We start from the raw sequence: 22,878 nt of genomic DNA, 5'->3' as shown, positions 1-22,878 counted from the left end.
CGGCGAAATATTAAATTAAATGTGATAAATAATAAATAAAATAGACAAAAGGGTGATAAATTTGCAACAAAAGTGGTTGGTACATACTACATTCGTCTCTTCATACTTTGTGTTTTTGTTACTTTACACCTACGTTCAATTTTTACCATAAAATTTAAATCGATTGTTACCGATGTCGCGGAAACTGCAAAATGTTTATATCTTTATTCAATGAAATTAAAATCAGAGATAAGAAATGAAGGAAGTTTCGAGCTCATAGACATGAGCGTGCGGCTTTTTATGCAACTCGCTGTACCGAAATTATGTCGAATATAAATCGGTGCACATGAATCAACGACAATTCCGTCAGCGACAGCCGCCGCGGCTCGTTCGCGTGGCAAACTCGCGCAACTCAGTCCACTACGTCCGATATAAAAGTTGCAGATGCATGATTTATTCAAGAGATCGGTCTGCTTTACAAAGCTACATCAAAATATTCATTGGCTTGGAATGAGAGGTAAAGCTGCATACATGAATTTGGAAGGTAAATGAAAAATAAGGGACAAGCACGATAGGGACGAGCAAATAAATAATTAAATTCCCTAATAGAAAAATTTCAAAAAATTTCATTAACGAATTACTGCGTATTATTTTTCAAACTCGTTACGTCTTATTTGTTTTATAAAAAAAAAAAAAAAAAAAAAAAAAAAAGGAAAAAGAAGAATCTGAAATTTTTACCAGTGTACTCCCCTCTGAAAGGTGTCGATATAGTATCTTCTTAATGTTTCGAACCTTGGTGCGTGCTCTCGCGAATGCTTCCGGATTATAAACGCAGGTAGAAGGTGTGGTCGATCCTGGTGGATCCAACGAAAAACACGACCGCCCATTGTGAGGGATTTGATGATCCAGCGAGCTTGACGTCCAGCTCGTAAATCGGTAAAAGATCCCCCTACCAGGGATCGAGATGTCGGGAATAAGAGCAGACTGCTCTGCTATATTGTGTTCGTGACTTTTCCCAGGTTTTTTCTTTTCAATGATCACACTTCTGCCAAAACGTATACATATATGTATACACGATTTTTCTGTGTTTAGATATCTTCTAAATCGTCATCATCCTACTTTAACCTCTTGCGCTGGAACGACGTGCCACGCACGTCGAGAATTTTTTGTTCCAACGTTATAATATTTTCCCGGTTTTAAGTATATTTAAGTGAAACAAACAATAAATTTATTACTTCTCAATAATTTCTATCCAGCGATATCGTACCGACGAGTTGAAAAAAGAAAGCGACGAATTATCGTATACGGGTTTGGTCGCTCGTTATGGTCCGCAATCAGTTGCCAGCGCAACTGATTAACACTCTAAAGGCTAGAGAAAAGCTCAAGGCTCAATTATGACATTTTTCCCTCGTTGAAGAGTTTTGTTACATTCGCGTACTTCACTTTCTACGAAGAATAGCTGACTTGAATTGAAACGTAAATAGAAATTTATTTTGTTCTCAGACGTATTGTAATCGCGTACTATCGTGTACACATTTGACACACACGTTGCGTTATTTTTTACGGAGAAGGCAGAAAGTGAGAACTGCGCGGTTGTAGGAAGAGAACAGATATCCCATGACTACGGTCGGCTTAAACTCGTTATAAATCAAAACTCTTCCCTAAGGCAGACCTATTCTCGGGCGGCACGATAGCACAATGGCGACGGCATACAATCGCAGAGCTACGAAACGAAACGAAACGCGTTCGTTCAACCGATTTGTTTGTTCGTCCGTCTCGCGATCGAATGAAATCTGCTTAATGCGATCGAGGAGTTTCCGCGTACCCGAGAGAGAGAGAGGCTGCGAAATCACGGCTATGAAAACACGTGGAAAGGGTCGTTCGACGCTCGGTTAGGGGGTTAAACAGAAAACAGAACGTGAAAGTTAAAAAGAGAAGCAACGATAAAGGGGTGGGGAGGGGCAGTGTTGTTGGACGCAGCACACGACACGAGCCTACTTTCAGTTTCCGCGCGCCACTCGAAACTACCCCCAAGGGTATTAATTTCATTTCATCAAACAGCGGTAATACTTCGAAACAACCCCTCGTTCTTGTGTACTCTTGTTCTTCAACTGCGCGCGATACGTTTACATTTAAGTTTTTCAGGTGGTGAGAGTTTTTTCTCACAGGGAAATAGTATTTTATTTGTTCAGGGCTGCCGTGAGTCAGATTAAATCCGACGGTAATTAATTGCCGTTTTGAAATTGTGCTTCTGAAATTAATTTGTAAATTAGTTTGTGACGTGATGAATAAAGTTAATATATATATATATATAGGGAATAATGTAGTATATATGTAGTAATATATATATAAGTAATTAATAACATATTAATTTAGATATCAATGTACTAATACAGGGAAGCACAACTAAAGATTTTTCAAGTTTTAGATGAATGACTAATAAATGAATTTTGGGCGAATAGAAATGAATCTAACAAGTAATATTTACCAAAATCCAGTTGTGTCTTAAATACGTTTAATTACACATTCATACGAATAGACATTTCTTCTAATTACTACACTGGTGTAGATTATTTTATGTAAGTATGTTAATATTACGATACTTTTATAACATTTCTGTGTAATAATTATTAGAACATCAACAACATTTTAGTTTATTACGATCATTCATCAAGAACAACTATTTAGTACGGTTCGAATGTTTCGCTGTTACTGAAGCTGCGTATTTTCTTCGTTAGTTTGCTACGACGTGTTATCATCGTGTCATCGCGTGTATAATACTATCAAAAAAAGCAGGCAACTGTCGATACTTTGAAATAAGCGATACTTTGAACGTTTAGAAAACATTAAAAGTTGCTTCAAGTTGTTCGTCGCATTTTAAAATAACCATTATGAGAATAAACGATGACGTGTTCTACCAAAAAAAAAAAAAATGCTACCCTGCTGATTCAAAAGTTAAATTTCAAAAATCAATTATAATCATTCATCTTTCTCACCCTTCTCTTTCTCTCGATCCTTCGATTTCCAGTATTTGTCAAAATCGTTTGGAACATCGATCAACAAACTTTGTCTGCACAGTGTCGACACGGTGCTCATGTTCTGCTCCTGTACATCCTTGCTGCGTATCAACCGCGAGAATTTAAATTTGTTGACAATCTTCGCGAACGATCCTACCGGCTGTTGCTGCTTCTGGATAGACCTCGGAAGAGACTCGCATCCGCGATTGGCCTCTGTGAGACGCACGAAAGTGTCTGGATCGACGTTTATCATTCCGGCGCTGGCGGACTTTACACGATCAGGTCGAGAAACCGATAACTCATTCCCGTCGTATTCGTTTCCAAACTGTCCTGTTTCCTGCTTCCTCGTTGCTTCCTCTTGCGCGCCGCGATTCGCGCTCGTGGCATCTCGGCTCGCTACTTCCTCCTGATTTTCCAAAATCCGCTCGTAGTAATGAGGGAACGTTGTTGGAGAACTTCGATCATTGATCGACGGAGGCTCTAGCACCGAGTGGCAAAGCGGACCACCTCGACGAGACAAGAAATCTTCCTTCGCGCGACGTATCCTCAACGAGTGCGTCTCCAAAGACGAATCCTCCGAAATTGGATTCGCACGGCCGTCTCTTCTCGCTACAACGTTGGACAGAATCGTCAGTTTGTGAATAAGATCGGAGGACTCTGGATGGAACTTCGGGGAGGACGTGTCTTTGACCCTATCATCGAGTTGGATCTTCAAACTTTGCTGTTCAACCGAGGCACTCGTCCATCGATCCTTTTGCTCGACAGATTGTTCAAACTCGCCGTTCCTTCCCGGCAACTCGGGCGACGAGTTTCCATCTCGAAAGATTCTCGTTTGTGCCTGAAACGTGCTGCTTTCGCTGCACGTCGACGATTTCCTCGGGCTCTCCATGGACTTGCACCGTTCGAAACTTGGATTCTTCATAGGCGCTCGTTCTTCTTTGCCGTTTCGTTCGGCCTTCGTTTCGCGATCCTTCGAAGACGCGCGAAGTGGCCATGGCAGCGAAAGGGACATCCTCAGGAGTGCGTCTTGACGATTTAATTTAGGTGATCCCGATCTGGATGTGCTTTTGCTTTTCCTTCTAAACGCCTGGTCGTCCTCTTTCTTCGCTGAAGAATGCTCCTCCGAGCGTCGAAACGGAGAGAATATTATACGTTTCGTTTTAATGAAGACGCTTCGAGTCGGCGAACCTAAGATCTGCTTTTTGGTATTCGTTTCTTGAACGTTCGAGGTGACACGATTGTTGTCTGATCGATAATTGTTGTCGGTATTTTCGGTCGTGGCACATTCTACCGGTGGTCTCGACAGTTTCATCTTTTCCACGCGTGTACTGTCTGTAGGCACGACTATTTTATTCAATGTTTCCTTGTTGATGATCATCCTCTCGAAGCAACGTTCCTCGCGGCACGGCGCCACCGTGTAAGCAGTTGTTTGAATAGTCGGTTCGCGGCAACATTCGCGCGTGTAAGAATTTGTTGTGGATAACGAAGATGTCGAAACGTTTTCTATGTTGTCATAGTCTCGCCATCCTGTTCTCTCGGTCGACCGTGCGCACGTTGCAGTGTCTTTCGAGAGACCATTTTCTTCTCCATGATTTAAACGTTCCATCAACGACTCGGTCGTTTTGTAGTCGTTTCGATCTAATCTAACTTTCGATAAATCGTGGCAAGTGTTGTCCAATTCTTCTTTCATTGCACTGTAATTTCCCTCGATTTTTTTCAAACTGTCGTCTCCCCGATTGGCATAAAACAGATCTGATTCACTTGCCGTGGGCTTGACTTCATCTACGAGTAATTGTAACATCTTTATTTTTGATTTGTGTTTGGCTACGGTGTACAGTGCGTGAGATACATGAAAATACAAATAATATATATTATTTAAATAGTCAGGACATACCTAATTTACGAGCATTTGGTGTTTTTGGTAGATCTGAGATCGTTTCTTTCTCATAATTCGCCAGTGACAATAACGACGTATTCGTTAAAGAACCAGATGGAGGATCATCGGTTCTTCGAATTACTTCCTCGTATTCGTTGTCGGATTTATTCGTAGCTTCAACAGTGTCTTCGTCTTCATCGTTACTGCTCTCGTCCTTCTCTACATCTTGGTTATCACACCTTGGTTGGTTCTCGCTCGATAACTCCTGGTTGTACCGACAGGTCGCTACTTTTGAATGCGCTATGATAAAACTTATTTCTGAAGACCATGATCTATCTTTCATCATTGCTTTCATTTCTCTATTCTCTCTCGAAGGAGAGACGATCGACTTTAGAAATGTTAATTTTAGAAACAAGCTAAGAGTTTGAGGCAGAATCACCGAGTTTCGACGTGAATTTTTCCAAAGTTGTGTTTACACATTGACAAAGAAAGAGAAGAAGCAACAAAATAAAAAATAAAAAAAAAAAGGTATTTGAAACATAGAATGATAAACCGCGTTATAAAATTTCACAGAATCTACCGTTGTTTCTTTTATGCCTGCAGCAAAATTAGAACGATTTCCAAGATTCCATTCACGGATAGTTTTATTTTCGTTCGTTTCTAGAACGGAAAACAAGGAATTCTTTACTTGACTTTCGTCACCAATCTCACAACTCACTCGGAAGCTTCATTAATTATTTTCTTCAACTTACCATCAGGCGTGTGCTCCCTCGTTCTTTTCTCAATTGCTTCTTCATCGCCGGGTGATGTTACAGGAACGTCTTCTCTAGAAATGGATAAACACACGTGAAGGTGTAATTAATTTCACAAAACAATACTGTTGATTGTTGCAGAAAATCTCAATTTTTGTGATAAATGTTTCTGTTCAAAATAAAAATATAAAAATTATCAATAGTCAAAATAAAAATTATTTAAATTGTATTATTATATTGTGCTATATCATATAAAATACTAGATTGTTGCAGAACATATTTATCAATAAATACTTCTTTTAAGAAAATGTAAGAATTACCAGTAACCAAAGTGAGAATTGTTTAATATATTATATCATATTGTATATAAATAATATATAATATTATATTAATTATTAATTTTTATATTATATTATATTCTATATAATTATTACATTGTACATCATATTGTTACATTAATATCATATACCTTTCGAAATTAACGTGATCCCGATCTTCCATTTCTTTTTCTCCTTTCGTAACATTTGATTCTGTATCCACATCTGTCGAACAAATCGAACTATTTGACTTCACAGAATCTTTATCCAATCCTTCTTTAATTTCTCTGTTACTCGTCGAGCTCGTAAAGGACCAGTGCTCTGAATCGACGTTACTCGAGGAATTCCTTTCGTTGTCCCAGGCTTTCACCGTATTCGATCGTTCCGCGCTCAAACTCTCCTCGCTCGAGAAACTTTCCCTCTGAATCCATTCGTTCGATTCCCAGTGTTTGCGGTCAGAATTTTCGTCGATCTCGATTAAGTATACCGGTGATGGTTCGTGACTGGAGGCAACTGTTCCAAGCGGCACGGCGATGCTGGTGGTTTCGCTCGCTGCAACCGAGTATACAGGCGTCTGATGCGGTTGCACCCTCTCCAGGGGACTCGCCGTTTCCTCGATAACGTCCTCGATGTCTACGATCATCGCTTCCGGTTCGGAATCGTCCATTATACCGTCTTCCATTATGTCCTCCGTTCTCTGAGCGTCGACTGTGAAAGTAGAATTTGTAAACGAGAAGCGAAAATAATTGATTAATTGTCTTTTATTTTTTTTTTTAATATTAGAAACTGTCAAAAAAATCCAAAGGAAAAGTGACATTGAAAAACTATACTTTTAGCGAGCGCGGACAAATTTTTGATTGAGTTAAAATGATACTGTAAGCCATCATTTTCAGAAAACTGATGTACGTGGGATGAAACATACTTACTTATGTTAATCTTCATATTTAAAGTCTGACGTTACATTGATTTAAATCTAAATATTACAGGGATGATTTGGAAAGTTTCATCTTCGCTTAAATGAAGAACTAAAGAACAAAAATTTATTTTTATTGTTGTTTCGTAAGAACAAAACTTTTTCGTTCAGTTTGGTATAAATACTAACAATTCTGATTCATATTCTGATTTGTACGTCGCAGAGATAAGATAGAAGAGAAACAGACTACACTTAAATGAAAATCACTCAAATTTCCAAAAACGCATCGCACGCATCCAAATCTTTAAGATGGAAAGTTTTCACGAATAATTCGGATTATTTTGTTTATTTTCGTTCTAATGACAATACGGTTGTTTGAAAAGGAAAAGAGTTATAAATAATAATACTTACTAGCCTCTGGTAAGATGTCGATGCGATCCAGTTCTTCCAATCTACTCGTGAGATGATTCAGTAATTGCAAACTGTTCGAACGGCGTACGAAAAATGCATTTTGATCGGTTTTCTCAATGATGCTGCCGACAGATTTCGATCTCTTCAAAGAGCAATCTTTGAACAATACCGGCTCGTTGCTTCTAACTTTTAAATAATTACCTAGTTAAATTACCACGTTGAAAACATCGACACGTCTGATTGTTTAACCGACGACTATTAAATAAGAATCTTACTCGTGGGTGAATCCGTTGACGTTTTGATGGTCGATCGTCTTAAAAATGGTATGTAAGCAGGTCCTAGGAGGCGGAACGTTGAAGATGTGGGCGATATTCCACGGTATCGCTCCCAGTCATATAGTTTCCTTGTGAATTCACGCGAAATGCCTTCGAATCGGTAAGATCCGACGGATGTACGAACGAAAACTTCGTTGGTATCGTTTAGGTTCTGCGTTCCATCGCCATATGATCTTGAATAAAAAAGAATATATATATATTATATATATATAATTTACATAAATATATTACATATGTAATATATGTAATATATAAAAAATATATAAATTAATAAACAATTATAATTAACTCTTTGAGTATTTAGTCCGCGCTAGAGTATCGATGATCTCACAATTAATAATAAATATAAGTCACCTCTCATTGGAAATAATTTATGCCCCATAAATATCCTTCCTTTATTAAAACTGCCAGTCGATATAACAGTTTAGTCATTACAACATCAATACAATTATTATGACATACCTTGCGTCTCCATCGAAACATTCGTCCAGTTGTTGAACATCGCAGCCACGTCTCTCTCTACTCGCGTTACTATTAAAAAGCGGCAGTAACTTTTCTAGAGCGAGAAACTCGGTTTCATCGAATCCAGACGCGATTTTCAATCGGTCCGATTTCGAATGCACGGAATCGTAATTGCCGCTGTCGTTCGTTCTCTTCGAGCTTTCGACTCTTCGTGGGAGATCCTCGCCAAGCTGAGACCTCCCGTCGTTAGCGATTTCTCTGACAGACTCGGCGCTGACTTGCGGGATCGCGACCTCTCTGTTTCTGTATTCAGTTTTCGAAGGAGATCTCCAAAGTTGCCAGTCGGTCAAACGACGTCGTTTGATCCTTTGCTGTTCGAGGGGTGCGCTTCCGCGTCGCACTTTCTTGGCGCGCTTCCAGTCCTGCAGCTTCTTCCTGAATTCAGGAGCTAATCTTTCCTCGGACAGCAAACTCTCTCGAGGGCTTGGTACGCTGAACGAAATTTCACGGACCTCTTTCGTGGCGACGCGAGGTGGAAGGCTTTTCAGACGTTCCCATTCCACCAGTTTTTGATGAAACTCGCTTCCCAATTTTTCTTTGAGAGCTCGATAATCTTGCCGCGTGTCCGCCTGCACGTTCGACGGTGTTGTCTTCTCGATATTTTCCACGCTGTCGTTGTGATTACAGCCAACTGATGCTTCTAATCCTACGAATAGAAAAGAGGATCACTATCGAAATAATAATTGTATGAGATATGAATAAAAATAAATACAAAAATAATAAATAAAATGTAATAAAATATGAATAGAAACTGTAATAAAAATAAATAAAAAATAATCAAATGAAACGTAATGAAATATGAATTTTAGTGGAATTTATGGGAATGTTCGTTAATTAATTAATTAACACATTGAAATGTCTATGTTTTCGTTGTCTATGTAAATAGATTTTCACCGACGAATAACTTTTTTATTTAATTATTCTGTATATTCTGCATACCGTCTTGAAACAGCATCTGTCTGGAAACGACATTGATGAGATTCGACGGGACGCTTGGGATTGAATTCGTTAGAAACGCTCGTCTGACTTTGTTCCACTTGGAATCTGACCTCTGTATCTTCGACGTAAGAATCGCCGATTCCCCACCGAATGATTGCTGTATTACAACAAAAAGATGTGAAATTAAATTAAGGTAAATAACAAAATACAAGGTTTTGTCGAAATACAAGGAGAGATTGGCTGTTTACTTCAAAGGGGAAGACAATATTAACCTGCCGTTTAAAATCTTTGTTCGTAGACAAGTCTCGAAATGTCTTCCTGTGTTGTGGAGAATTTCCTGCAGAATTGATGGTATTGAAAAAAAGTGGCGAATTTGATTCTGGGGAAGATGTGTATCTGATGTTCTCTTCGTGCGAAGGTATCGTAATCGTCAAAGTTGGCGTTGATCTTTTCGACGTCGGTTCTGTACCTTTCTCGTCTATTCTGTTCGACGATAGTGTCGTGTGGCTTTTATCCGATGTAATTCGAATTAGTGGCTTCCCTTGTCCGACCTGATTTTATATAAACATTGTATTGTTGATTTGAAATTAATTCCACGTCGTATTATAATTCCACGTTAGTGAATATATATATACATGTTTCAAAAGTATAACATTTTGCAGAGAAAAATGTTACGAATAAAATCAGCGAGAAAGTATAACTTAATAATATTTTATTTACCTCGTTCGTTAATCCCGTTTCATTAACTTGTGAAGTATCTAATATAAGAATATTATCATCAAGAGATTCACTGTGCCAATTTCCATACGCTGGTTTTTTATTCGATTTTCTCTTTAAAGATTTATAATCTAAATGATTCAAAGCACTCTTCTGCGAACCTAGAAAAATTTGAGGAATCAAAAAAAAAAAAAAGAAAAAAAAGAAAGAAAGAAAACATACAGACACGAGCAGTACGACAAACTGCACTTATAGAAATATTTATATAAGAGTATAAAAATTTACGAATTTCGTACAATCGTAAAATCCTTCATTGAACGAAGATGGAGGCGAGGTTCGACCGAAGAGCGTCCCTACGTTGCAAAGCTCGATAACAGGAGAGGAAGTGGTAGTATTGCTCGGTTCTCTAATTTCAACATCTGGTATTCTGTGATACTTGGCCGTTGGAGACGATGGAGAAACGGTGGTCGTGGATGACGTGCTCGTTGTCATCGATGGATCTATAATTTCTGCGTCGTTCGTGTAAGCTCTCTCCCACTTGAAAGCGGCCTTAACTCTGGTCCACTTCGAAACCTTCGGCGCGCTTCCAGAAATTTCATCTATCGACGCCTGCTTTTCCATGTCGAATTTATTTCTCAGTTGCCTCGACGATGACGAACGAATGTTCCGCTTTTGAAACGGCGAATCCCTGCAATTCGACAGCATAGCGTCCAACAACGATTCCGCGAATCCAGTGTCCTCCTCGCATACGTCGATAATTGCGTCCTTGTCGCGCGCGAAAGCATTCTCCAACTTATGATTGGCGCTACGGAGTATTTTCAGCCGTTCCAGATTCCTGACGCGTTTGAAAAACTTCGAATTGCGGTCCCTCAGCTCGAGAATTTGCTCGGCGAAAGCGTACAAACGATCCAAGTGCTCGAACGCATCTTCCGCGCAAACACCTGAAATAGCCGTCGCAGACACAGCAGAATTTCTTGAAGGGCACTCCGAGGTTTGACCTTCGAACGGCAACGTCCCATAATCCGTCAAGTAGGCGATCATGTCCTCGTCTTCGTCGACGTTTCGACTCTGTCCTATTTCCGTTTGATCTCGCGGATTCTGCAAGCGCCATAGGCTCGCCCATGGATCCGGTGGCGGTGCAGGTAATTCACTTTCGTCCACTTTGTGTTTACCCTTCGACGATGTTCTTTGTTCGGTAACGCGGCTCGTGCACGCTCGACCGACATTTCTTTCGGCCTTTTGACCACTATGATCACCGAACTTCTCATTATCAACCATTTGGCTGGCTTTACATGTGTGCTTTACCTTCCGCGAGCTCTTCAATCGAATTCTTAAATACTCTAAGTGTATTCTATCTTATATGCGCAATCTAATTTTAGAACATATGTATATTTTTTTTCATAAATATCATAGGCGTAGCGCGGAAGATACTTCTACGAGCTTTAGATACTTTCTGCTTGGTATTTAGAAATTTCAATATCCATTTATTTAATTCGGTTGATTGAGATGATAAAGGTGTAACGATGATCACTTGCAAAGTACTTAGGTACAGTGTCTTTTTGCTTCGATACTGAAGTCGAGGCAACAGAGACGGATCATGAACAGCACTAACTTTTGTACCACTCTTCCGTTACACATCAGTAAGAATTTACTTGTTCGATTTTCTATCACTGGTCCAACACGAGGTAAACACACGATCAATAATATTTTATCATACGTTTGTTTATTAATGAAACGAATGTTATTGCAAGAATTCGTGTTAAGACAGATCGGCAGGTCTTACGGCGAATATCTCGAAAGGTTCGCGGTGGGAATGCATTTTTTACGTTTGGCGACGTCAAGAGAGCCGCGGAAGAAGCAGCCTAAAATCGCAGCAACGTCCTCGCGTGATTATTTTCGGTAGCAAGCATTCGGCATTCGTATTTACAACGAACACAAGAGCGTGTTCGTGACGGCGAAGCTTTCCACAACGTTCGAAGAGCATGCGCGAGAGCGTGTGTCCACGATAACCGAGTAAAAGAGACGGTCTTCCTGTTCTCGTCGAAAATAGACGGTGTAAAGACCATGGAATAGTGGCCGCCCACGTTTGCATACCCTATATACTGATTGCAGTACAACTAGTTTTCGCTATAATTTCACCATCATATATTTTTCTTTTTTTTTATATACCATATCACAAACGAAAGAAATTTACGTAATACAGTGTATCTCGCGAATGGTGGTCAATCGATTGTGAAGTGATTCTACAGGTAAAAGTGAGTTGAGAAGAAAAGATAAAATTTTTTTCATTGAAGCCTACGATTTTCGAGAAAATCGACTTTGAAAATCTATCAAGTACACGTGTACTAAGACGATTTTTAATCAAACATTCAAAGTCTATTTTCTTGAAAAAAACGTCTTAAACGAAAAAATTTTCTTCTATTTTTGCACGTATAAAATATCTTCGCGCGTCGATCATTCACGCTCGTTCGTTTTTATATGTAGAATCACTTTCTAATCGATTGACCACGAATCACGAGACACCCTCTATATTGAAATACATGTAGGTATATTTGATAGTGGTGCCAAAGTATGAATTACGATTTGTTCTTTCATAATTTATAATTTAGTTACTCTGTGATTATTATATGTAATTGCTTTTTACATTGGATTTATAAGATGCTCTATTTATTATTTTGTTATAGGATCAATGTTCCATTTAAATTGTTATCTTTTCTGTAGAAATCATTTCTTACAAATTTATTGTCATTATTATTGTTCATACAATATTAATAATTATTTATAATTTATCAAAATTACTCACGATTATAAAAACATAAGAGCATAGAAAAATTATTCATGCATCGGTAATCTGGTTAGGTCAGGCATTTGTGATCCTGCAACGACAGCACCTGGAATCATTAACTTATTCAAATTCGTTCAAAATTTTTAATTGCCAGGTTTACTTACTCATTAAAATTCCTGACATAATGTAGATACTAGTAACGCATTGTATATTCAGAAAGAGTTTAGTAAAGCTACCAATAAAGTATGGAAATATTCTAGATATACCGATAATCGTGCCTCTGAAATCATACTAAATTCACCAAAAGTTTCAGACAACTTAATATATATATGTGTTAATTAGGAAATGTCAATCTCACAGAAACTGTTTCATAATTAACCTTACGCCGGTAAAATAATTTTCCATTATAATTATCGGGATTGTTGTACAACCAATTGTGTAAGCTGCTAGTATAATTAATGAAAGAATGACTCGTACTATGTTATGGGCTGTAAATAATAAACCAAGGCACGCTGCTGTTCCCATTAATCCTGAAAGCACTAAATGTAAAATGGAAAAAATTTGTTCTCAATAATTTCAAGAGATTAGAATGAGTGATATATCGACAATACGCTTACTTAGAAATATTTTTCGACTAATAACATCGATGCCGATTAGCAACAAAATTTCTCCTAATATATAGCTCAAAGACAAATAGAAAAAACCACTAAAACGATCTGTATCTACTTCTTGACAATTCTGCAAAAATCCTAATGCCAAGTTCTCTACACTAATAATGCATGTAGCATTCTTCTTTGACGATTTGTTAAAATCTTCGGTTTCTTGAAGTAATTGGGTATTCCAGAGCGCAATCCAAATAATTCTAGTAACCATAATATTATCAAAATGAATAATAAAATATTTAATGCGTTTATGTTTAATAGAAAATGATATGTTACCCGGGAAATTGTAAAAGGTTCATACAAATTCCTAGTAGCGTTGTACATTTCAATGGTGTGCTGCATATCTCACGGATGCGTTTACATGTTTTTATACAGAATCTGCGCATTATAGTAATCACATTTCTTGTAATTTCTTCGTCTTCTTCATTTGGTCGAACACAATTGTTCAGACTATGTAACTAGAATGTATCATTTAATATTATTTCACAGTATCCAATCTCGAGAAGGTATGAGATTTTGTAAATGATTGTAATGCTTCATTAAAATTTAACTCTCAGAAAAAAACGTATTTCATATAAGAGAACGTAATATCAATACAAAATGATCATACTGAGTAAGTAGCGGCATGCTTCGAATTATTAATTGCATAAATTTGCCGCAATACTGCCAGTGCTTCTTCGTACCGACGGCGATAAAGTAAATACCTTGGGCTTGTTGGTAACAAACTAGTCGCACACGCCATGATCAAATTTGGTATACCTCCTAACCCTGTAAGGACTCGCCAAGAATTCGGTCGAAATTTTTTATTTTGGAATTGTATGATTGAAGGCATCAGTAACCATGACAAACCTATTTTTAATTACAATTCAATTTAATGAATATAATACTTTTGTACTTCTTTGTAACTTTTACCTAAGGCAGATATGTAACCAATGATTCCTAATAAATCCAAAATGACTAAACAAAAGCCTCTTCGTTTTATGGGCAAAATTTCGATTAGATATACTCTTAAAACCACGTTATTACCAGCTAATCTAGAATATAATTATTTTTATAAATATTACAATGATTCATATATTTTCTCACACACACATATATATATATACATATTACATAATTGAGTACACTAATTCGTAGATGGTAATTATACTTACCCCACTCCAAGTATAAATATAGAAAGATATATTAGCAACATTGTTTGCGCAAAGGATAAAGTGATAGTAGCGCAAAACACAGCCAACATAGTAACAGGAATACAATCTTTACGTCCACTTGCATCGATTATTGTTCCGAATGCAAATGCTCCTATGGCCATACCTATATATAATTTCATTTTCATAAGATACATATATTATAAATTATCTAAAACTCAAAATTTAATTTAATTTACTTTATTTATTTAATAATTTATTTTAAGTATATTTTACTTAAAAATGTAAAGACAAAATGATAAGATTTGAAACGATTATTGTGAAATCGAATGTGAAATCATGAAGAATTTTTTGAAATGACCTTGGCTAATGAGATTGTCTACAAGATTCATTCTATTCCACGTGTATCCATAATCTGAGTGATTATGAAATTCTTGTAGCGTTAAAATTCTGGATATTTTCCGCTTAGAGTGATGACTATTTGGATTGTGAATTTTTACACATTTATACGATATTTAAAAATTCAACAATGTACAGACATGCAACAATGCAGCAACATGTAACATATACGTATAAAATATTTATAGCACATTATTCATAATGTTTACTGGATGAAATTTAATTTTAATAGTTCAGAAAAATATGAATTTGCATAAAAATTCGCAATTTAGTAATGAACTATTTTTAAGCTTTACATAATTGGTAAACTTCGTGCGATTAGTCATTCATTTTAACATGCACATAATTAAACTTTTATAAAATAGTCGTTGAGCGATTTAGATAAGTATGAATATCATTAAAAAAGTAATGAAAAAGATATTTAGACAGAAAAATAATTCTATCAAATAAAATCTCATTTCTGATCTATCATTTAGAACGCTCAGTTTATCTTCGTTTCATAATATTTTAATCTTTCTTACTTAATTTATAAGTTTTTTCTTTCTATTTAGAAAAATCAAAGTGTTTTAATCATATTTCATCTTATAATATATATAGTTTAAAAATGTTATTTACATTGCAAAAACGTCATATTTTGCAGAAAAACACATTTTAGCACAAAAATTTTTAGTGATAATTAATAATTAATGATTGATTATATTTTTGTGAAAAGTGGATAAACTGATAAATCATATTTCTTTTTATGTATTCATTCTGTATATACCTAAAGTTAAGGTAGCATACACAGCAGTCACTTGACTTGTATTTAGACTTAAATCACATGCCATAAATGGAACTATAACTAGAATAATGGGAAGAACACAAGCTTCTGCAAACGCACACATGCCACATAATCCAACAATAAAACAATGACAAAGTCCCCATCCTGTAATTAAATATAATAAAACAATTATATTAAATCTGATATGTATTCCATATTGATCATTAAATAAAAACATTTATCATTTTTTACGTGACAAAAATCTTACTCATAACATATTAGATGTTACATATTTCTTCATATTATGTTGCAACCAACAAAGAGAATATAGTAACCTATACTGCTATATATTATTATATTACTAATAAATAAAAGTGTTATGATTTCAAAAAATACTACATAATCATCATAATAGAAATTATAATACAAATACAAATATTGTAAATAAATTACAAATAGTTACTTTTGATGCTTTTTCTCCATATTTTAAAATTAAAAATCGTTTCAAGAACGTTATTATTTTAATAAGGTTGTCTTTTTGTAGGCTACAACATAACACTAAATATATGCATTTATATCAAGAATACTTCAATATTTTGAGAAATATGATATGAAAAGTAAAACCTAATGAACTTCTACTGGAATAAGATATACATATTTCGCAAATCATGTATCCATCAGGTTTCAATGATTAAATAAATGTCCTAACCTGTTTTAGCAATAATTTTTTCACAGTTATTAGTCATCATATATTATGAAATTTAGTAATAGATACTGATTTGTAGAATTCCATTTGCTACACTGGAAAATGATTGAGCTATACATTTATTCGTGAATTAATGACGATAATTCAGTAATTTCAAATTCATATTCTCAAAATTAAATTATTAACAAAAACCATTCAATACTTGATACTGACAATCTTCACCTTGAAGACAGTTACATAATTATACTTAAAAACACTGAGCAGAAATAAATTAGATGAATAAGTGATTCAAATACACAATATATGAAAGACACTTATTTATTATAAGGAATGAAAATATTTCATATTGAAAATATAATCACCACTGATATTTAAATATTTCATTACAAAACAATCTACTGGTTTCCAGTTGAGATTAAAATATTATAATATTAGTAAAATATATGAAGTTTTTAAAGTGGTTCATTTATTGATCTTTGAAATATTCTTTAGAGCCAACAACATCAGGCTTCATAGTCTTCTTTCCTGGTTTCCAACCAGCTGGACACACTTCTCCATGTTTATCAGTATATTGGAATGCTTGAACTAAACGCAGGGTCTCATCAACAGATCTACAAATGTGTGAATTTATGATAAAGCAACCTCAAGAATCATACATTAAAAATAGTGTCTTATTATATAAAGTTTACCTGCCAACTGGTAAATCATTAATAGTAATTTGACGTAAATTTTGTTTATCATCTATGATAAAGAGACCACGGAATGGAATTCCACTTTCTTCGTCAAGCACACCATAATCGCGTGCAATTTTAGAATTTTTGTCAGCGAGAAGTGGAATGTTCATTTCACCAAGCCCACCTTGTTTACGTGGTGTATTTACCCATGCTAAGTGACTGAAGTGAGAATCAGTAGATGCAGCAATGACTTTACAACCAATTTGCTCAAATTCTTGAACACGATCGGAGAAAGCAATGATTTCAGTTGGACAAACAAATGTACTGTGAAATAAATATTTATCAGTGCGTATGTTACAAATATAATGTAAAGTTAAATATAAACTTATTAAATGAAATGCTTACAAGTCTAATGGATAAAAGAATAGTATAAGATATTTCCCCTTATAGTCAGAAAGAGAAATCTCTTTAAATTCTCCATTTACAACAGCAGTACCACGGAAAGCAGGAGCAGGTTTCTGAAGTGCTGGGACTGGCATGATTATGTTTTAAATTTCTATAACAAAGAGAAAAATGAAATTTCTATTAGTAAGAATGAAATTTATTAATAGAACAAATTAGAAAGTATTTTATGTAGCTCAATTAATTACCACCAATTATTTTGTATAATGACTTATTATAAACGTTATACATATATTACAATATAAAAACATTATAAAAGAAATAACTGAACAACCAAATCATATATGATATATACATAACATGTTTTTCATATTTCGCACATTTGTGACAAAAAAAGTAACTGATAACATATGTTTATGCAATATAATAACAGAAAGACTAGTTATTTTTACAGAAAGACTAGTTATATTTTCTGACTATACAATAAAAATTTGGTTGTAAAAGGTATTATATATATTCAATTAAAAATTATTTTATTTCATACTTCGAATTTTAAAAATTAATGAGTTTGTTTCACCTATAAGACAAAATAATGAACCTTGTTCATTCTAACCTCTGGCTTATCGCTTTTATATTAATTCTTATTTTATTTTCCGTATTATCTAGGTATTGTATATTATTCGTTGAACAAATTTAATAAAAAGAAATAATTCGTATTTCCTCTAAAATTATCTATACATTGATTAATATGTGGTTTAAGAGAATGACGCATCAAAAACTGTTTCTAATTAATGTGTTCGAGAATCGATTAAAAGATAACAAATAAACGAAGTGATTGTAACACAACTAGTGAAGCAATACCATTAAGGTCAGACACTTAAAGATACAAAAAGCATAAAGAACTGGAATTAAAGTGTTTCATTAAATATCAGAAACTGATACGATGTAAAATACTAGTATTACGTATTAATGTAAAAAAATTGTATTAACTGTGCAAAAATGAACGTAAAAATTGATCTACTTTGCAAGTATACTTTTCATGTATGAAAATACATTTTATACAACTTTTCAAATATTCACTGTAACGTATATTTTATATAACTGAATTCTATTTGTGAAACTAATGATTTGACATCCACGAACAACGTTCGTATTCAAGCTTTCTCGTTTCTTTTAGTGTTTCTTTTGTATCAGTGGTTCTTGCATCATCGAGAACCTTCCAAAGACTCCGGATAGAATATAGATTTTCGCAAAAAGAAGTCAAGTGCGAGTAACGTTTAATTCTACGACTTCAATCTGTTTAACGCAATGATAAAAAATAAATAATTAATTAAATTTTCATGTTTATCCATATAAAACGTTTGTAGTATTTCTTAAATTTACTTTTACAAATATTATCAATGTCTGTGAAAGTAATTAAACAAGGATTAGAAATATTCTAAAATGACTTAAGTATAAATAGCGCTCCAAAACAAGAAATAAACTGTGTGATATTAATATTTCTGTTTTTATGTTTCGTGACAAAGACTACTTACTTTGTATTTTCCGTAAAATCACTATTCAACGAACTTTCGCTTCAAAGACGTGAATGGTAATGGAAACCGGTCCCCGGTCCGGTAGAATTTATCCACAGAATTTTACACTCGAAAAGGACTATACGCGCCATCTGTCGCACGTAGCGCCCTCTAAAATTATTCCTCCAAGAAATATCAGAGTTCTTTTCTAGTGGTTATTGTTGAACATTATGTGTACATAATATTTGCAACAACAAAGAGCAGCACATGAATGTAATTCTTATTTGTTAACTCCAATAAATGTACGTATATTATTATTTAGAAATTAATATTAGTGATTAATACTGTCAACTGCATTAGACAATACAAATAAGTACTACAATATGATAAAATCTGAGATGAATTGTATTTTCAAAGATGATTGTTTAAACAATGAATTCTTTAAATGAAATTTGAACATTAAGCACACTCTAGGTATGTATTTTGTTAAAATTTTCGTACGATAAATCTCCAAAATTAATAACTAGAACTAATGATTTTCACTTGGATAAAATATCTTTGATTATAATTGTAAATTTTAATTAACGCTATTGGTACGTACAAACAATAATTTTTTTTAAAAATTATTAAAAGTGATCAAATTTTTACAATATTATTGTCTAGATCTGAAGTCAATTTGGTTGTGTGTAGAATAATTAAAAAATATTTTTGAGTAACAACTTTTTGTTTAATTTTGTAATATTACAATTTTAAATAAATAAATTCTTTCTCTTTTATTTTTAATTATTAAATAAGAATGTTTAATGTATAATTAACGTGGTTATGATAAAATTAAATGTTTATTTAAAACTACAAAAATACTTAAAGAGTAAAGACGATGGAATTTTTTTTAATTTTTATTCACAAATAGATGGCAGTAAATTATGTTTTGTAGTTTTTTAATATTAATGAAAACTTGTTAAATATAGAAAGTTGTTATATTCTACATAAATTATCATATTTTGAATGTTGTCACATATTATACACAGTATTTATGTATGAGTAATTTGTCTTTAATAACAACAATTTATATAAATAATACATCTGATTTAAACTACAATGCCAAAAGAATATTACAATGATATTTGTCTTATTTTTAGATATTATAACACTAAACAGACAATTTCAATAGATAAATACTTTGAAAGTACTTCCTATTGTTTTCTTATTTATAATATGTATGTATATTTTTGGCACTTACTATGTAAGAATTGCATTAAATTTAATATATAGAAAATTAGAAGTATTCCATTCAAATGAATGTTCAAAATTTAATGTTCAAAATAATCATCAAGATCAGCCTTACAATAGCTTTTGCGTATTCTATAATTTCATAGTGTCCTAAGAAAATTAAATATCTTTTGTGTTATTAGGATGAGTGTTCTAGTTCAGTATGTGGTGGTACGAGGAGATCTTCTGAAAAAAATGGAGTGGCCCATTGGCGCAATTATAGCTCAAGCATGCCATGCGTGTACTGCTGTTACTCATCTTTTTTATAATGACAATTACACACAAGCCTACCTTGCCAATTTAGACGTTATGCACAAAGTTATCTTGGAAGTAAGTATATCCAGGAACTATATATATTATAGGTATTAAACGTCAATTTGAATGTATTATTGTGCATAACTCTTGTGTATACAATTTTTAAAACAGCGAAGGAGTATGGTGACATTTATAGCATATTCATACATGGATATATTTATATGTATATAAATATTAGGTTCCAGATGAGACCAGTTTAAATAATTTACGTTTAACGTTGACAAATGAGAACATTGATCATAAGCTCTGGATCGAACAGCCTGAAAATATTCCAACGTGTTTGGCAACAAAACCTTACCCGAAGGATAAAGTACAATCATATTTCAAGAAATATAAGTTACTTAAACTGTAAGGAGATACAATTTTCATTATTACATAATTTTCTTTTATACTGTACATTAATTCTAATAAAATTAAATAGTAGCATAAAATAAAGTAGTATTATATATAGCATTATATATTTTAAGGAATAATCAATATTTAATCAAAGTTTTAATACCTGAAAAATTATTATTTGCAATAGTACAAAAAAGAGTCGAACTCAGATTAGGATATATCAAAAAAAAAAACCTAGAAAAATCTTATACATCTTTTTCTTAATTTTTTTTTATATATTTAAATAGGAATTAATTCCAACTTGGGATTGCTATACGCCAATATGAAAACGATAGATGTATACTTATTCTTTATTTAATAATACTTGACAGTATTGACAATGTGTACACATTACTCCTTTGCTTTACAGTTGATATTATTCTAATCTAGATGAAAATTATGTCGAGATATGCATTATTAACTGATATTTGTATAAAAATTTTTTCTGGTAATCGTGCACTTTGTTTATTAGACGTACCAAAGGCGATAAAATGGCATAGGTACGCATATATGTATTGTGCACTTAAATGACATACATTATAGAAAAAAATTTCAGCTGTTCCTTATTAGAACAATTAATATAACATCAATTTTTTAATGAGAATAAAATTAAAAATTTCTTAATTGTTATACAAATATTAATCAAGCGAAAAATTAGATCTCCCAAAAATAACATAAATTAAATTAAAAAATCTTAGAAACATAATAACGTATAATAGAAGTAATAATTAGTAAAAGCTATATAAATACACAATATTATAATCATGCTTAAATGCATTTGATTGCATTTTAGGAAACAAATAAATAAACAGAAAAATAACACTGACTAAAATTAACATGAAATCATTTTTAGCTAAAAAAGGTAGAATAAAACGATTAACGTTTTAGACTTTTTACATTTTGTGCTTTCACGGGATATTTCCACATAATAAATAGAGAAAGATCATTTTTTCTCATAGAATGCAACGTATTTTAAAAAAGGAAACATGTTGACTTTAATAGATCAATAAAATTGTTTATTGTTTTAGAACTTTGCTATCGCTGTATTACTTTGTGCAAACGATATCTGGATAATTCGGTCATCAATTTTATTCTCTTTAGAAATAAAGTAATTTATAAATTTATGATAAATTACTGATGTTTACGTTTACATTATAAACAAATTGTCGGCGAAATTATGATGTTCTAGCCGCATTTCCGGTAATAAGCTCTAAATATTTATGTACACGCACTATTTGCGGACGCTAAACACTGTAAGTACACTTATTTACAACACCCGATGGCAAGAAGATTATTTCGGCATACACGTATTTCATATGCCAAAAAAGAAAAAAAAATATATATATATGTAAAAAAATATATATATTTCTTTTTCTTAAATAACTCGGTTCTCTTCGCGTTGAACTGGATGAATTGTATTTTTACGGTGGAGTATACACAGAGGTCCTTGAAAATATGTACTATCTTCTTTTAAAATGCTTGTATCACTGCCCTTCTTCCTTTTCCGCTTCCTCTTCTAGCCAATCATGAAGAATATTTCTTCTTCTCTGAAAAAACGAGGCGAGAAATAATCTGTAGTATTTGCAAAAATATTTTGTACAACTTAAAGCAAATGTAACAGATTTGTGTAACATTCAAAGATGAAAAAGATGGCCGCTTTGAAATATACAAAGTACGATGCTTTTACGTACAAGTCGCTATTTATTCGAAACGAGTCGGTTTTTCATTGTTTATGCATTTCATTAATTATTAGTTACAATTATAAATTACGTTATCGTGCGGATAAGCAAAGCAAACAAGAATATAAGCGGATTATTTTACAGAGAAGCAATCAGGAGTGTTGTTTTTGATATTAATCCATGTCTTCTTCATTCTAATTTCAAGAAATGCAGTTATAAGCGAGTCATTAAAAGCGTAAATTTTATTAATTTCTTGATTTAGCTTTAATATTAAGAAGAGGAAAGAAAATAGAGTTCAAGAGGAAATCAATTTTGATAAATGTAAATATTTTTTCTGTCTCTAAGTATTTTTCTGATATATATATACATATTATGTACTTTCTTTTTTTTTTTTTTTTGAGGGGAAAGC

General features: G+C 33.5%; 5 protein-coding genes across 12 annotated transcripts in view; 1 reads left to right on the top strand and 4 right to left on the bottom strand.

Annotated features, from left to right (window-relative positions):
* Positions 1-2,378: 2,378 nt before the first annotated feature.
* LOC122529750 lies at positions 2,379-12,006 on the bottom strand. 4 transcript variants are annotated; one of them, XM_043656164.1, is made up of 11 exons: positions 10,075-12,006; positions 9,782-9,939; positions 9,334-9,612; positions 9,062-9,218; positions 8,063-8,768; positions 7,541-7,773; positions 7,266-7,466; positions 6,094-6,649; positions 5,625-5,698; positions 4,891-5,172; positions 2,379-4,778 (listed from the first exon to the last, which is right to left on the bottom strand). In XM_043656164.1, exons 1-11 carry the CDS (start codon positions 11,054-11,056, stop codon positions 2,959-2,961), a joined length of 5,448 nt encoding a protein of 1,815 aa, XP_043512099.1. In that variant the 5' UTR covers positions 11,057-12,006; the 3' UTR covers positions 2,379-2,958. The 4 variants fall into 4 exon arrangements, with proteins under 4 accessions (XP_043512099.1, XP_043512100.1, XP_043512103.1 ...); XM_043656165.1 differs by having other exon boundaries at positions 4,891-5,160; XM_043656168.1 differs by having other exon boundaries at positions 4,891-5,157.
* A 391-nt stretch (positions 12,007-12,397) lies between these two features.
* Positions 12,398-16,390, bottom strand: LOC122529751 (synaptic vesicle glycoprotein 2C-like). Of its 2 annotated transcripts, XM_043656170.1 has the most exons (11): positions 16,245-16,390; positions 15,539-15,700; positions 14,380-14,542; positions 14,138-14,259; positions 13,836-14,074; positions 13,502-13,683; positions 13,181-13,425; positions 12,948-13,102; positions 12,728-12,843; positions 12,582-12,669; positions 12,398-12,493 (listed from the first exon to the last, which is right to left on the bottom strand). In XM_043656170.1, exons 1-9 carry the CDS (start codon positions 16,282-16,284, stop codon positions 12,820-12,822), a joined length of 1,332 nt encoding a protein of 443 aa, XP_043512105.1. In that variant the 5' UTR covers positions 16,285-16,390; the 3' UTR covers positions 12,398-12,493; positions 12,582-12,669; positions 12,728-12,819. The 2 variants fall into 2 exon arrangements, with proteins under 2 accessions (XP_043512105.1, XP_043512104.1); XM_043656169.1 differs by lacking the exon at positions 12,398-12,493 and having other exon boundaries at positions 12,530-12,669; positions 12,922-13,102.
* A 144-nt stretch (positions 16,391-16,534) lies between these two features.
* On the bottom strand, positions 16,535-18,986 carry LOC122529753 (peroxiredoxin 1). 2 transcript variants are annotated; one of them, XM_043656172.1, is made up of 4 exons: positions 18,853-18,986; positions 17,321-17,471; positions 16,931-17,239; positions 16,535-16,852 (listed from the first exon to the last, which is right to left on the bottom strand). In XM_043656172.1, the coding sequence occupies exons 2-4, from the start codon at positions 17,452-17,454 to the stop codon at positions 16,708-16,710; spliced, it is 588 nt and encodes a 195-aa protein (XP_043512107.1). In that variant the 5' UTR covers positions 17,455-17,471; positions 18,853-18,986; the 3' UTR covers positions 16,535-16,707. The 2 variants fall into 2 exon arrangements, with proteins under 2 accessions (XP_043512107.1, XP_043512108.1); XM_043656173.1 differs by having other exon boundaries at positions 18,849-18,940.
* LOC122529754 (putative peptidyl-tRNA hydrolase PTRHD1) lies at positions 18,096-20,846 on the top strand. Of its 3 annotated transcripts, none has more exons than XM_043656177.1 (3): positions 18,096-18,185; positions 20,244-20,430; positions 20,594-20,846. In XM_043656177.1, exons 2-3 carry the CDS (start codon positions 20,245-20,247, stop codon positions 20,765-20,767), a joined length of 360 nt encoding a protein of 119 aa, XP_043512112.1. In that variant the 5' UTR covers positions 18,096-18,185; position 20,244; the 3' UTR covers positions 20,768-20,846. The 3 variants fall into 3 exon arrangements, with proteins under 3 accessions (XP_043512112.1, XP_043512109.1, XP_043512111.1); XM_043656174.1 differs by lacking the exon at positions 18,096-18,185 and adding an exon at positions 18,997-19,133; XM_043656176.1 differs by lacking the exon at positions 18,096-18,185 and adding an exon at positions 19,165-19,305.
* A 239-nt stretch (positions 20,847-21,085) lies between these two features.
* The window catches only part of LOC122529752 (collagen alpha chain CG42342-like), a 43,060-nt gene continuing 41,267 nt past the window's right edge, over positions 21,086-22,878 (bottom strand). The window contains exon 23 of the mRNA XM_043656171.1: positions 21,086-22,337. Within this exon, the coding sequence (XP_043512106.1) occupies positions 22,275-22,337 (63 nt within the window). The 3' untranslated portion in view covers positions 21,086-22,274. The remainder of the gene's footprint in view (positions 22,338-22,878) is intronic.

The sequence above is a fragment of the Frieseomelitta varia genome, unplaced genomic scaffold (genome assembly GCF_011392965.1).
Source record: "Frieseomelitta varia isolate USP_RPSP 00005682 unplaced genomic scaffold, Fvar_1.2 scaffold_307, whole genome shotgun sequence".
Classification (NCBI taxonomy): Eukaryota; Metazoa; Arthropoda; class Insecta; order Hymenoptera; family Apidae; genus Frieseomelitta; species Frieseomelitta varia.
The sequence above is the reverse complement of the archived record's forward strand: the minus strand, read 5'-3'. Positions and strand labels throughout refer to the sequence as shown.

Coding starts and splice junctions, on each gene's coding strand:
- LOC122529751 (XM_043656169.1), bottom strand. CDS start 16,284: ATGATGACTAATAACTGTGAAAAAATTATTGCTAAAACAG. Junction 15,701..16,244: donor AAAAATTATTGCTAAAACAG/GTTAGGACATTT, acceptor ATTTAATTACAG/GATGGGGACTTTGTCATTGT. Junction 13,684..13,835: donor AGCATGCCGCTACTTACTCA/GTATGATCATTT, acceptor GATACATTCTAG/TTACATAGTCTGAACAATTG.
- LOC122529750 (XM_043656164.1), bottom strand. CDS start 11,056: ATGGTTGATAATGAGAAGTTCGGTGATCATAGTGGTCAAAAGGCCGAA. Junction 8,769..9,061: donor ACAGATGCTGTTTCAAGACG/GTATGCAGAATA, acceptor TTCTATTCGTAG/GATTAGAAGCATCAGTTGGC. Junction 4,779..4,890: donor ACCAAATGCTCGTAAATTAG/GTATGTCCTGAC, acceptor AATTACTCGTAG/ATGAAGTCAAGCCCACGGCA.
- LOC122529754 (XM_043656174.1), top strand. Junction 20,431..20,593: donor TGCACAAAGTTATCTTGGAA/GTAAGTATATCC, acceptor TATAAATATTAG/GTTCCAGATGAGACCAGTTT.
- LOC122529753 (XM_043656172.1), bottom strand. CDS start 17,454: ATGCCAGTCCCAGCACTTCAGAAACCTGCTCCTGCTTTCCGTGGTACT. Junction 17,240..17,320: donor TTCTTTTATCCATTAGACTT/GTAAGCATTTCA, acceptor TTTATTTCACAG/TACATTTGTTTGTCCAACTG. Junction 16,853..16,930: donor AATGATTTACCAGTTGGCAG/GTAAACTTTATA, acceptor ACACATTTGTAG/ATCTGTTGATGAGACCCTGC.